Source organism: Onychostruthus taczanowskii, unplaced genomic scaffold (genome assembly GCF_017590055.1).
Source record: "Onychostruthus taczanowskii isolate IOZ18803 unplaced genomic scaffold, ASM1759005v1 scaffold83, whole genome shotgun sequence".
NCBI classification, from domain to species: domain Eukaryota; kingdom Metazoa; phylum Chordata; class Aves; order Passeriformes; family Passeridae; genus Onychostruthus; species Onychostruthus taczanowskii.
The window spans coordinates 1,236,462-1,251,312 of record NW_024506221.1 but is presented as its reverse complement, the minus strand read 5'-3'; the positions used below and the strand labels follow the sequence as shown (position 1 = coordinate 1,251,312).

General features: G+C 35.8%; 1 protein-coding gene and 1 long non-coding RNA gene across 2 annotated transcripts in view; one reads left to right on the top strand and one right to left on the bottom strand.

Moving 5' to 3' along the window:
- LOC121346642 overlaps positions 1 to 14,326 on the bottom strand; it is a 123,925-nt gene extending 109,599 nt beyond the window's left edge. The window contains exon 1 of the long non-coding RNA XR_005954098.1: positions 14,195 to 14,326. This is a non-coding gene — a long non-coding RNA (uncharacterized LOC121346642). The remainder of the gene's footprint in view (positions 1 to 14,194) is intronic.
- Positions 14,327 to 14,598: 272 nt separating this feature from the next.
- The window catches only part of ITGA1 (integrin subunit alpha 1), a 73,364-nt gene continuing 73,111 nt past the window's right edge, over positions 14,599 to 14,851 (top strand). The window contains exon 1 of the mRNA XM_041424621.1: positions 14,599 to 14,719. Coding sequence (XP_041280555.1) covers positions 14,692 to 14,719 — 28 coding nt within the window. The 5' untranslated portion in view covers positions 14,599 to 14,691. The remainder of the gene's footprint in view (positions 14,720 to 14,851) is intronic.

Genomic DNA, 14,851 nt, shown 5'->3' with positions numbered 1-14,851 from the left:
TTAGGCCTATAACCCTAATTATAAGTGTTGTATTTCAATAGTAAAAGTACTTTGAATTTAAACAGTTCATCTACTTTTAAAAAAATCATACTATAATCATACTATTGAAGTTATCATAGATAATCTCTCGTGTTGCTTGAGTCACAGCATTTCACTCCCTATCTCAAGGTGAAAAAAAATTAAGAGAGGCAAAATAATGTATTATTCAGCAATTAATGACTGTAATTTTAAAATTGTCTCTTAAAAATTTTTTTTATATAATCAAGTATTCAAAGTATCTGATTTTTTTCAATATGGTATGTCTAAACAGGATGTGTATATCTCACACAAAAAGACTATTTTTCTGCGAACAAAGCCAGCTCCTCACCTACTATGACTTCTTTCCTTCCTTCACCCACATCTCATATCAAAAACCCTTCCCCATGCCATGACAACAATGCTGCTGCTATGCTGAACTTATAAGCATGGTAATTATCTGTCTGCTATTGTGTATGCTGCTTCATTGAGACTAACATCATCCCACATGGGAACTGGTGGAAAAGATGAGTATCTAATTTAACACAATTTGATCACGCTTCCCCAGACTTGTGAGACCATACCCAGTCCTCTGCTTCTCCCTCAAATGCAATCGTCTGAAACTGACTGCTAGGTTCAAAGATTACTTGGGAAAATGGCACATATGCGATAGAACTGATAAGCTGACAGCATAATTGCATAATCTTCAACTCCAAAAGGGTGATTAAAATCAGCAAATTAGAAGCTGAATAGGGAATATGTTTGTTATCTTTTGAAAACACCATTTCCTTGACCAAGTCACCACAGTTCAGTAACTTAAAATTTTTCTCTGGCATTTTAGCAGGGCCCTTACATGGACAAATGAAGAAAATGGAAAAATATTTCCTTTAAGGAGTATAACAAAAGACTAGGCACTGTGACTGTGAATTCTCCATGTGCCATGTGTTCCAGTCTGTCAATATAGACAAATAAACATGTAAGAAAATTTGAAAGGAAAATCTATTTAGTGGATTTCCAGTGCCTTTTCCATACCATGAGACCCTTTATTCCTCTTCATTATTCATTCTTTTCCTTCTCCTCTTTCTGCGACAGGAGATCTCACTTAAAAATAACGTTTGAGCAATACCCATGTAACCCAAACAATGAACTCTGATACTGTCATCACAAAGATATGTAAAAACAGTGGGTTTTTTAGTTTGCCTTAGAGAAAATGGAGGTTTTTCTCCCTTCCTAATTATGTTGATAAATCTTCCTTTGTCAAGAGATGCAGAAGAGATTGGTGACTACTATAGACACACATTGAGCACATTTATCTCTCTGAAAATGCCGGGCCACATTATTTGAATGAATCAGGTCAGAAGTGGTTTTCTCTATTCATGATTCTCTGAACAAGGGAATCTCGACTTTATTTTTCTATGGGCCATGATGCAATATAAAGATATCCTCCCTACCAATGGATCCATAATTATCAGTTACATCCATCATATGGGTGTAAAATTGGAAAAACAGTCTTTTGCCATCCTAGCTACCTTCTATGTAATGTGTACATTCCCTTCAGAACATGTGTTGATATTCTGTCCCTAATGAAGCAATGAAAAGATAAGACATGGGTTTTTCTAAATTAAGTATTTAATTTCCAATATGAATTCAACTCTTACATTGATACATCTGCAGTTTAGACTTCTACCTCTCAGCTGTCCACCAGAATGTCTCATAGACAACAGAAAAGACTATTTCACATCATGAGTTATCTAAACTTTTTCAGACCTCTCAGGATATGATATCTTTAAGACAATGGAAAAGCCTGATTCTCTTCACTGGTTATTGGAAAAGCCTAAACTAACCAGCTCTGGTAAAGATATCACCAATTATTTCAATAAATTTTACTACCAGAATTTAGTACACTAGAAGTAAAGACAGCCACTTCTGAGTTTCTTGTGCATGACAAGTAGCATCTTTCAATGTAAAGTGCATACTTTGGAGCTGCCTTTCCCTTCTTCAAGAAAAATGGTCAGTTTTCTAAATTTTGAAATTTTAATTGCTATTCCCAAGAAAAATTCACCATTCAAACAAATCAATACACAAAAAAATAAATACAATTCTAGTTCACAGGTATCAAGAAGAATCCTTTCTGTTGGTTGCTATGACTACATAAAGACTCAGATTCCAGTTTATAGGAACCCATTTTGTGTGGTCATGACAGGAAAAAATGTCAAAATTATATGCTGTCCTATGTATGTCTGCTACGCTATGGCCACAACTGCTTTAATAGGACTCATTTACTTGTGGAATTTTGACAAACATTAACAGAGCTTAAGTTAATGTTTATAGATATAGCCGGTAGTTTTGGTTTCTTTTGTTTTTTTTTTAATATACTGGAGAGTGGATAGAAAACAGTTCATTAACAGGAAACTAGCTTGAGTTCATAATAGACAGACTTATAACTTAATAGACAGACTTATAGCTTAACACTTTACCTCCTGCTATGCAAGGTTAAACTCCTTTCTCCTTTTATTCACAATAGTCCGCATCTTTGGAAGATATTGTGAAACTTAGCCCCTAAGCCCCTCACAATTTCTCCCTTGAAATTCCCAAAATCTTCTCAAATCCAATAAATTTTCACTTTTAAACCAAAATATAATGTCAGCATTCTATTTGTATGTGTGTTTAAATATAAATATAAATATAAATATAAATATAAATATAAATATAAATATAAATATAAATATTAAAGTATAAATCTAAATATAAATATAAAAGTATTATTGTAACTATAACTATAAATATTAAAGTATAACTACAACTATAACTATAAATATTTTAAATATATATATATCTAATCTGGTTTTGCATCACATCTCCTAAACTTAGTCAAAATACATCCATGACTGAACTCAGTATTTAATAGCATGAATCATGCTGAGCTAGTTTAAGGGCTGGTCGCAATATTTTCATGTAAGAATCTGCTTTTCATTAATGACATACAATTTTTTTTATACTTTTAAGCACATATTCTCTCTCATAAAGTGGCTCATGCTTGTCTAATGAAATCCATTAAAAAGCTGAAAAACAGACCTAAGTTAAGCTTAGCTACTGCCTGCTTAGACAAACGTTATTGCCAGTGTTCAAAGTAAGGAAAATCTTTGATTTACTGTAAAAGGGTATCAGTTCTAACACCATTCCTTTTCTTTGTTGTTTTAACTTCTCCCTCAACCTTACTGACTTGAAGACCCATCTGAAGATTCCAAACACTGTTAAAAAAAGCAACAATTAATAGCTTAGATAGATTAACAGAATTAAAATTTGTTTCTAAAACTGGTGGAATGGTATATTTTGAATATTATATAAATGTATACTTTTATCTGACCTAAAGAGAGTACTTACAAGAGAATTTTGCGTGCTGCAGTAGGTTGGACTAAGCAACCATAATAACCATAATAATTCCCTTGATCTTAATGTCTGTTCACTCTAAAACAAATTTATGGCCATAGCACAGGAAATTCCTTCACTATGACAGGCCATCTTCTATATTTTGCAGGCCTAAAGGTTTGGAGAAAGTCAGTAGAATATATATTGAAACACATGCAGGAATTTACCTTTTTTAATACAAAATGTCAGGACCAAGGACAAGATTATATGCAAAGTATTTAATCAAACAGATTGATTTAACATCTTGGGTTATTTCAAAATTATATCAATTTTTATTGTGAATTGATTAAAGAATATACAAAACTGAGTAACTATCTGAATTTATCCTAATTTATAAGTTTCTTTGCTCCTCCACAATAGCCCAATGATGCTGAAACAATGTAAAACATTTATTCTAATATGATTTATCAAGAAGAGTTAAATAAAATTGTAAGCAGTCAGTTCTATAAAATTTTCATCACAATGCTTGTATCATTATATTTCTTACATCAGTACACTAATTAATCTAATTTTATTTCACAAAATATATGAATTTACTAGCAATCTGATTCACAAAACAATCCCTTGCAAATTTGTCAGTCAAGCTGTCTATGCAGATGAATTTCAGAAAGGACAATAACTAAAAAAAAGATCAAGTTCAGAGTATTCTTGACATACATTCATAGATTTCTTTGTTTACAAAATATCACATACTGATACCACGTGCAAAATTTCAAATACTAAATTGGGTTTCACTGTCTTGAATGCTCATGCTTTGGAGAAAGTCTTACTGTGTACCTACACTGCTACATAATTTCCTGCATAAATTCCTTTTGCATTGTACACATGATTAAAAACAGTAAAAAACTGGATCTCACAGTTTCTTTCTCTGTTAGCCTGAGTGACTATTTTGAAAGCAGAAATTCTGTGACTTTTCAAAGATCACTTCTCCCCAGTCTTGCTGTTTCCCATGTGAAACACTCAATTCTGATTCAGCATTGTAATCACTACTGGAAATATTGCTGTCACAGCTGCAGCCAAGATGGCTGCTTATCTTAAATTAGATATTATGACTATAAGACATTTATGAGTGTGGTCTAAACTTCCCTATTTCTGTACCCCTTTCTTTATCTTACTAGCTAGAAAGGTTTTCATGCTGCTCTATATACCACCAGCTGGCTACATAACCTGAACACACAATTAGAACCAGTATAAATGTAAGTATAAAACTAGCTATAAAATAATTCCAAATGTTTTTACATGAGTTATTGGAATGGCTATTTATCTAACACATACAATTTATACATGTTCCTTTTCTGGGTTAAGTACAGATGACCCATCCACCCTGGTTACAATCAGTAGAATTTTGTCTCAGATTGATGGTACATGACACGTCATGATATGAGTCCATTGGTGTCCCCACGTACTATCCTGGCCTGGTGTTAGCTGGATTGTGGCTGCCCTGCACTCACAGCATTCACTGGCAATTTTTTTGAATTAAGGTGATACAAGAGTACATTCTTTACTTGCAAACATATGTAAAACATCTACAGAAGCAAGGAGCTTTCTGGAGGCCCAAGCTGTCTTCTCTTGCCTTGATCTGCAAAGACTCAAGGTCCTCAGAAGTTCATAATTTCTATGGTAACTCTTTCCCCATGTTTCAAGGCAAAAGACCATAAATACAAGGCCTACTACATTTGTTAGTTCCTGAATGAGTTTGTGAAGATGTTGGTATTTCTTCACTTTTTCCATCATGGCCTCTTCTAAAGATGTGTCAGGATACTCATGTCACATAGTCACAGCCACCACAAATGCTTGGTTCTCCTTCGCAAAACTTATGTCCACTTCCTATAACTCATTGCTCTTATATTTGGTTCCTGAAGCATTGTCCAATCTTTCTTTTTAGCTTCCTTTGATAACATTTCACAGATGTAATTGTGCCTTTTAATTCCTGCATCCCGTATGATTGGGCAGTTTCTGATGATACAGAAGTGTGTTTCATTCTCAGCCTGGCAGTTCCTGAAGAATTTGATGTATATTTCTTGTCTACTGCTTCCCAGGAACTTTCTTGTGGGGTAAGTGTTAACAGTGGAATCTTCTCAGATGGATGTGAAGTATAATTTCTTCCTGTTCCAGCTCACCACCCAGTTCTTATTCTCTCCAAAGCAAGAGGAAAACTTAGGGAGACTAGCTCCTATCATCACACCACTACAGGCCTTCTTTTCCTAATTGTTACAGTGTATCTAGCAACCTCCATGCATCCACATACACCAGCATTCATGTCATCCAAGTAATTATAAACATGGAAACTGGGATTGAAATCTTTAGCTCCCTGCCAGACCATTAATCCAGGGGCCTAGGAAACAAAAATACTGTTCCTGGAGATTTGTGATTACTGTCCCCAAACCAGCTTATACAATGGGCAAAAATGTCAAATGGACCAGCTGGTGAGATACCAACTTCAGACGATTCCTGAACAAAAGTCACCTGAAGAATACTTCAAAATCTCAGGAAAAACCTCCCAAAAATATTTTTAGGAAAATATTCTATTTTTTAAGCAGCTTTAAAGCAATGATAATGACTTAGCTGAGTACTGAAGAAAGAGATTAACTAGAAGACATTACTACATTTTTGATATCTGAAATATGTATTCCTCCTTGGCTGAGTAAAATACTTTTAGAAAAGGCCATAAGAAAAGACTTTTCAGAAAAGACTAAAATCAGATGAAATAGGTCTCAGAACAAACATGGTCAGTGATATAACCATTCATCTTACTTTAACAGGAGCACTCAAAGAGCAGTCTTGAAAGGAAACAAGTCCAGTTCTTTAAGCAGTCAAAACTCAGTTCTGTTCTGGTGACACAAAACCTTCCATTAGAGCCTGGAAAACCTCTAAAGAGGTTCAAGATGTCAGGCAGCTAAATGTATGTTAGGTGCACAGGTATTTGACAATGGTGCCAGACTGACTTAATTGAGAAGCTGCAGCCTATGGGTTTTGCACAAGGTCAAAAAGGCTAGTTTGGCTGCAGAGTTTGGGGAAAATATTGTCCTGAATTGCTCCACAGGGAGTTATTTGCATTGCTGACCTAACTTTAAAGCCTCTGCAAAACATGCTGATCTGAACAAAGGTCTTGCCTCTGAGCCAGGCCCAATTGTAGAAATAAGATTTCCATAGACATAGTAAACACAAATTAATCCAGGCATAACACTCACATCCACTGCATTCATCAATAAGAAGACTATTAATAAAATTAACTCTGACTCTGGCTTATATGTTGTTTATTTTAATAACCCCAATGTGGTCACTGGATACTTAGATGCTGATATACTGTAATAAAACAACTCTGAGGAGTTGTAACACAATTTCTTTAGAGAGAAAACATAAAAGTTATATAAACTGCAGAAACACATTAAATTGCTTATGCTTATTACACAGACAAATATCTTGAAGGTGAAGAAAAATAGATGAAGAAAAATTGTTTCTTTAGATGCTATGAAATAAGGTTTTTTTTTTTTTTTTTTTTTTTTTTACTTCCATCTGGGTAGAAATCCACCCTCAGGTCACTCTGAATCTGCCACTATTAATAAATCACTAGCATCTGAATAAACGCTACTCAACGATAGAACCCACAGTAAACCACTGCACATCCGTCTTTGGGATTCTTGGTTTATACAGTGTTAACCATGAATTCTGAAAATTTCCCTGTAACAAACAACTTGCCTTTTAAATTTTGAATTCATTCTGGTCTCTAAAATTTCAGAATTTCTTATGAGCTGGAGGAAACCTGTGCATCTTTATTTTTTCAGAAGATACTTTTACAACATATAGAAAATCTTTAGATATGCAAATATTTAAGCATATTTAGACATGCCAAATGGCATAGCAATGACAGATCTATAGTATAATTTCTATTGATTTCTAACTCAGTAGTCAAGCAGCTGAAAAGGAGAATAATACAGCATGAGCAACAGTCTTGTTTTTCACAGAGAATGAATTTTCAAACTACCAAAAAGCTACTAATCATAAACACCTCATATCACAACAAAACTTCCCCTTTCATTATGAATGCACAATTTAAACAATTTCTACAAATTGCTAAAGTCATGTTTGTTACACTCAAGGATCCTTTTGCAGAAATGGAGAATGGGGTTTTCCTTCTTGGGTTTTTTAATCAGCAAATATTACCACCATTTGATTAAAATACTCTAAGAAATCACACTTTTTAAATTAAAAAATAAACCCAAAGCTATGATTGCCCCATGATCTAAATCTACTGATTCTGTAAAGCAATTAGTAACTTAAATTGCATATTTAAATTCAAAAATTTGATCTAAAAATTCTGCTTTCCCCTCTTCTCCAAAAGAGTTAATTATTCTCTTTGGATTCTGGTCTAATCCAAGAGCTTCTCTGGATAGCATTTTGGTTTTTGCATGGGTAGAACTGTGCTTCCAAAGCACTTTGCTGTCTGGATCAAACCTCTAGATCAGAAGCTCTTCTTTTCAGTTTCACTAAAGAGCCTGATCCTGTAGATGCACTCAGAGTATGCTCAGCACAAATTGATTCACAGTGATTTGCACTGCAGTGCACTGTACTGATGTTCTTTTGAATCCTTTGACAAGAAGACTAAGTTGTCATGCTGGTGATGAGTCCTGGTCTTTGGTTCCTTCTCCTAGGACAACATGCATTCCATACGCTGCTCAGGGCATTTCCATTTAAGTGAATTAACCTAAAATGACTCGGTGTATCCAGTGACAATTCAGTCACTTTAAATGTTCTTCTGGCTACCTGAAGGCTTACGGTGATGGTGTAGGCAGAGTAGTCCTGGTTCCGATTGTCTTGGGAGCCTTGCCTTTTGCCACGCCTTTCCACGAGTTCCTGGCTGCACCTCTTTCATACACAATCATACTCATGCCTATCATATCTAAAAGGGTTGACATGGAAAAGCAAAATATCCTTATATATCTGTGTAGTACTCATCTGACAGGCTTATACATGTGTATTCAGTCATGCGGCACATGTGTTAATCTATTGGTCACCTGAAGAGAGCACATTTCATGACAACAAGAGCTACACAACTCAGCCTGCACAGGGAAAAAAACGTTCATTGCAGCAGTTTCCACAGTTACAGTTCAGTAGATTGCTTCTGGCCTGAAGAAAACTTAGCTCTCCAGTACAGATCACTAGTTTCAACAGAACATTACAACTAGTTAGGCAAAAGTCTGCTGGTTATGATATGACTCTGGGAAATTGAAGATGCTTTTCAAAAAGTCTTTCTATGTAAGGAAGAAGTGCAATTTATAATTCTGACTTTGAAGCTATGTGCTTTTTTAATCTTTTAACAAAATTATGCCTAATACCTTCTCTGGCAGCTGTCCACTATGTCAATATGATCCACATTTAGAAAGATCCAGACTTCCAGACCAAAAAACAAATTACTTAAATAGACAGGTAGATGGAGCAGTAGGATGTGAATTACAGGTCTCTACAGGTAAAAATTATGGTAGCACCCCTGAAACAAAAACTTACTGTAATTTACAGGAGTTCAAACTTGACCAGGAGCCTGGTTTGCAACTTCACTCAAAAAAGGTAGCAATGTGTTCCTCATTGTGGAAAGACTGTTGTAAACTTCTAATTTCTCATAAAATCACATCATAAAAAACAAAGACGTAATCCTTGCAAAAAGCTGAAGTTTCTGCACTACAGGGATCTTTTTCTTTCTTTTGTGTGCTGTTTTGTTGGGGTGAATTATTTCATTTTATTGAGTTTTGTGTGGTTTTGCTGGGTTTTCTTATGACTTTTTTTGTGCTTTTGTTTTATTTGTTGGTTGTTGGGGCACTTTGGTTTATTGGTTGATTTTTGTTGTTTTATTTTGCTATTTTAATATAGGCCATAAAACATAGGCTATCATCTTGACCATGTTTGTGTTCCTTCAAAGAAAAGCAAGATTTTTTTTCTTTGTGATTAAGAAAATTAAAGAAAAGCTTGGGCAGTGATCTATATTTAAATATTGCTTTTGCATTAAAAGCAATATAATAGACATGGAAGAAGAATGAGTGCATCAAGGAAAAAGGAGAGAGACAATGTTTCTATCTATTAGGAAAGAAAAAAATTAATATAATTACTTTTCACGGAGTTATTATAATCAAAGCTACCTTTTTTCTGTAACCAAACAGTAATAAGTAATTATATTATGCAGGCCAGCTGTGAAGGTAATGAATACAGTGCAATGCAAACAATGTAAGATTCTGCAGACTATGTAATTATTTTGAGAAATTAGTGACATCAATTAGCCTCCCGTCTCAGCATGCGCTGAGTAAGTTATTCTTTTATACAGCTTCATAAATGAAATCTATCTGAACAATAAGTAATATTGGTTGTACAACATACCACAAGCAGCATGTTAAAAACAAAACAAAACCCTTAATTGTTGAGAAGCAGTAATAAAAAGAGAAAGAAATGTGTGTGCAGAACTGCAGAAAACCCAAGGCATTAATGAAAATAATTAACCCTCTACACCTAAATTCTGGCCTCATTGCAAATCTTCTTTCTATACTGCAGTAGAATTAATGTACTGATGGAACAACACTGTCTGAATTATTATACCTACCTTTAGTGAAAAATCCTATAAACCCATTGCAATTTCTAGGTCCTTGATTTTGTGCGACACAATATTAATTTCTGGTTTTCAAACCCCCACACTTGAAATTACCAGTTCAATTCCCCTCAGACTCAATGCCATAGCTGCAGTGACTCCAGTGCTGCAGAAACAGTGCTCCAACACAAAAAAAATTTGACAGGCCAGAGAAGTAAGTACCTCATTCACATGGAATAGACTGTGTTCTGTAGTGTATAGTTTGAAGAACTATATATTCATGTTAAAGTTTGGTAGTGTACTATAGAGCTCAAAGATAACTTACAAACAGGTACATAGGTAAGTAAATAAGCAAGCAGGAAATCTCCCTCTTGCAGGAAAAATCAGGACTAAATTAGTGAGAAACTGACTCAAAGGAAATAGAAATAGCATCAGGAATTATGAAAAGCATAGGCATATAATCTGCAATGATCTTAAAGTCTGTTTTAATATTAAAATCCTTCTACATGATGATAAAGCAACAATCAAAAATTAAAGAGATTGGTGGAAGATGTATAGGAGTAAATGGTGCTGTACAAACTCGTCTTTTTCTGGTCTTCCTGTATTTTTGTGTTACATCTAATTTTGAGCTCTACAAATTTAGAATGAATATTTAAAAATTTGCACCTAGAGAAAATGCATAAAGAAAAGTAGCACAGCTGAGGATGTGAGACACTTGAGAACTGTTAAGGAGGAAAATCAAAAATTTCAGTAAGATCACAGGCTGCATATTAAGTTGGTTCACAATTACATTATGACATTTGATACACAATCCAAAAAAGAACAAGAAGAAATTGTAGGGAATAGATTTAACACAGAACACAAAGGGTATTTTCCATAACATTTCCTACCAACATTATTTAAACTAACACAATCTGCAAAACAAAAATTTTACAAAGATCCTATTGTATAGCAAAAAGGATTTTTGGCACATTTGTACCACTGGTTAATACAGATGGAGCTGAAGCATGGGCATTCTCCAAGAATATCAAGTATCAGTTAAAAGCTGAGCTGTAAAACATGAAAAGATTTATGCATAGCGTACTTCTGGAACCATACCAAATCCTGCAAGGTCTTAGTTCTGGTACTTGAAGAAGAAGCCCTTGAGTATTTCAGACATAATAAAAATCAGACTACAGACCCACAAGTTATGCCAAGTGAATTCTAGTATGGTCCTAGAATCAGATAGGAAAAAATGAAGATTATGAAAATAAACAACAAAGTCATCAAGGTGAAAGACATGTTGGAGACTGTGAATAAGCAAGTACAAGAAAAAAACATAAATGTAAATTACCACTAATCCAGAGTGCAATGTAAACTATCCAAGATTATAAAATGTTATGTCAATGATAAATAGTCACTTAGAAGCTATATGAACACATTCTGTAGTATTTTCCATGCAGTGCATAGTGAAGTGTAATAACAACAGTGAACACTGCAGAATCATGTAACATCTTTCTTGCAATATCAATGCTGTCATACTATACCTTTAATAGAAAAAATTAGACATGCTTCTGGCTATCTGAAGTAAATCTTGCATTATGCATTCCTCTCTTGTGTTACAGATTAGAGATCCTTCTCACCCAAAAAGTAAAATTAAAATTTATGTATTTAAAGTTGCTCATACCTTCTTTAAGAGAGAAAGAAAAAATTCCATGAAAAATTAGTTCTATGTAAATTACAGTCCCTTTATGTAAGACTGCCTGCCTTTAAAGTACTTTAAAAACTTTGGTTCCTCTTTCTTCCCTGACCTTTGAGACAAAAAGTATTTCCACTGGTTGGGGTTTTTTTGCAGGAATAACACCTCCTAGAGGGGAGAATAATTGTGTCTTTCTGATATTTTTAATTTTTGCTGCCTTTTCAAAGTCTAGCTTTTCAAAGTCTTTAAACTAATCTTTAATCACAAATACTTCATCAGATTCTATGGAACTACTGGTGTACTTATTCTGTATCTCATATTCTAAAACAAGTTGCTGAAACTGAGTTAGGAGGCACAGTTCAAAGTTACAAATTATGTTTAATTTATAGCACTAAGAAAAAAATCCTTCCTCAGCATTCAGTGACATTCTTCAGAAAGACATAAATTATGCAAGCCAACTATATTCTTTAAACTAAAGTGACCTTTTTCTTTTATCCATAACTATGGGTAATGATTTTGTATACTATTATAATCCACTGAAACTAATAATACTTGTTTTTCTCGCATTAAAATTGCCTAGTATCTTATCTACTTCTGGGCCTCAGAGAGCTTCATTTAGAGATTCCTGCTTAAAATAGATTTGCTCCTTACTACTAAGGTATGAAATTTTGAACTTCGAGAATTTAGAAACATCTTATTAACATTGCTTGAACTACTGCACAAACAGCAACAGGAACTGTGAAAAGGAGGGCTTGCTGTTTTTTCTAGTTTGAGACACCAAAAAAGATAGGTGTCTGTAAGTCTGTAGTGCATTTTATTTTCTTGAATGTGTTCAAATAAGTAAGAAATGCTAGCTCAGTCCAGCAATTCATCTTCTCTAATGTTTTCCTTTTGGCATTGCCTATGCAAGACATATAGGACCCCACCTCCAAAACAAATTAATGAATCATAATATTAAGAATAATTTGGTAAATATTAAGAATATTTCTTAATCAAAAATGTTTCTTTTTATTCTCAAGAAGTGCTATTCTCCAACATGATATACAGTCTCCACATATTTACCAAATGCTTAATAAATTTCATATAGGCTTGAATTTATTTCAGTCCAAGAGAAAGTCCTTAGCTTCCCCGCTTCTTCCTCTGATGTAATCAGAATAAACAAATAAATAAATAAGTAATCCTTCACTATGATTTTAAGGAAAGCTCAATTCCTTCATTTAGCTGAGGTATAGTGACACAGGGAATACAAAGGTTTGGTTCTTTGGTCTGGTTGTTTGCTTTAGATATTTTTAAAGAAAATACAGCAGTCCATCTGTATTTGATAGATGGAATATATCACTAAAAAGGGTATTAAAAAAACCCAGCTTTATAACCCAGAGGATGCTGACTTCTGTGGATTATGACCCAGCACCCAGACTTATAACTGTAATAAACCACAACATCAACTCTGTGTGCTGTTGGCTCCAGCACACTGGGTTACAAACTCAGTTTTGGAATAACAGTAGTAGTAACAAAACTAGCTGGCGAAAATGAAATGACAGTTTTTCCATAAACTCAGTCTTCTTTTAGGTTGGATGCCATTTCCATTTCCTTTAATTTTATGCATAAAACCTTTGACTGGAAAAAATGTGTCTTGTCTTTTAAACTGGCACCAACCAAGCTAAAATTCTCATTCAGCAGAAGTTACACATGTACTTAATTTCATCAGCTTTGAGTAGTCCCACTGAGTATCTTTGCTCTTTAAACCAGCTTTAAAATTGTGCAGTTTTTTAAAATTTCAACAGATCTACAAGGTGCACCCTAAGTGTTTTCATGAAATTAAGACAGAAGTTGGAAGACGCAATAAGCTATTACAGTGCTTATTAAAAGCTGCAGTTTATTAGTCTCAAAGGAACTTGCCAAAATTCCACTCACTTCCACTTACCAAATAGAAGCACAACAATTTCCAAATCCTTATAATTTGGCTTTTCTTTTTCTTTCTTGAGACACTATGATTCCCTTGTTTTATAAACAATAAAATTATTTTTCACCAGGTACAGTGTGGAATCTCATACACTGCTGAAGGTGTGCTACTCCACTTGAGCATCAGTCTGGTAAACTCAAAAAGTCCTGCAAAACCACTGCTCTCCTGAGTGTGCAACAAACTCTGAAAATCTCCGCTCAAGGGCCTGAATCTGGCTGATTATTACCTTTGCTATTTATTCATTTATTTACTAGCGAAGTCGTTTTGGGGGCAGGGAGAGTGGGAAGGCATGCCATGCAAACGTTCGATAGAGGAGGGCAAAGGCAGCTGTCTGGTATTTATGCAGCAAAGCACAGGAGGACGCAAAGACTCGAGAGAATCGCCCACTGTCTGAAGAGTTACTGTGTCTGCAGAGCTGCCGAGAATGGGGAGGGGGTGGCTGGCTTCCTCTTGCGGGCAAATGACCGGCCGTAAGAGTGCGTTTTTAAGGGGTGATGTCAGAGAAATTCAACTCGAGCAGTCAAACACACCCCCCTACCTCAACGACGTGTTTCTTCTGTTCTTAAGGCGAAAGAGGTGGCTGTGTAGCACACCCAGCTCACTCCTGCCCTACTGGGACAGGGGCTGGCCGGCGGCAGACACTTATTAATTATGAACGGGGAGATGTCCCTTTAAGGTCTGCTGCGCTCTCCGAGAGTGTTTAGTGGGGGAGATTTGGCTTTATTTGTACATCCTAACGCTGGGCTAATTCAACGGGGAGGTTTCCAAAACTCAGAGACCTTTAGGGGGTGGGTGGGGGGGAAACTGTGTGCGGTGGGAGGAAGCTAAACTCTTCTTAAACGCGAAGAAGCAACGTAAAGACTGGATAACAAACAGGAAATGCCTAACTCGGCTGCGAGGCGGACGGGCGGTGCAGAGCGCTGAGCTCCACCGGCAGCGCAGCGCAGCTCAGCCGGGCGCGCCGGCGGCAGGACCGCTCCCGCCACCCCTGCCCTCCGCCCGGGCTCCCGGCCCCCGGCTCGCAGGAGCCCAGGCATGGCTGCCTCCTACTGGATGCTGACAGGTGAGTAAAGCCTTGTTTCTGCCTTGTTTTGAAGACTCGGGTCCCTAAAGCAGCCCTGTTCCCGGCGGGAAGAGGGTGAAGCTGGGTAGGGTCTGGCACCCAAGGGACGGCGCCCTCCCGCACAGATCCCTG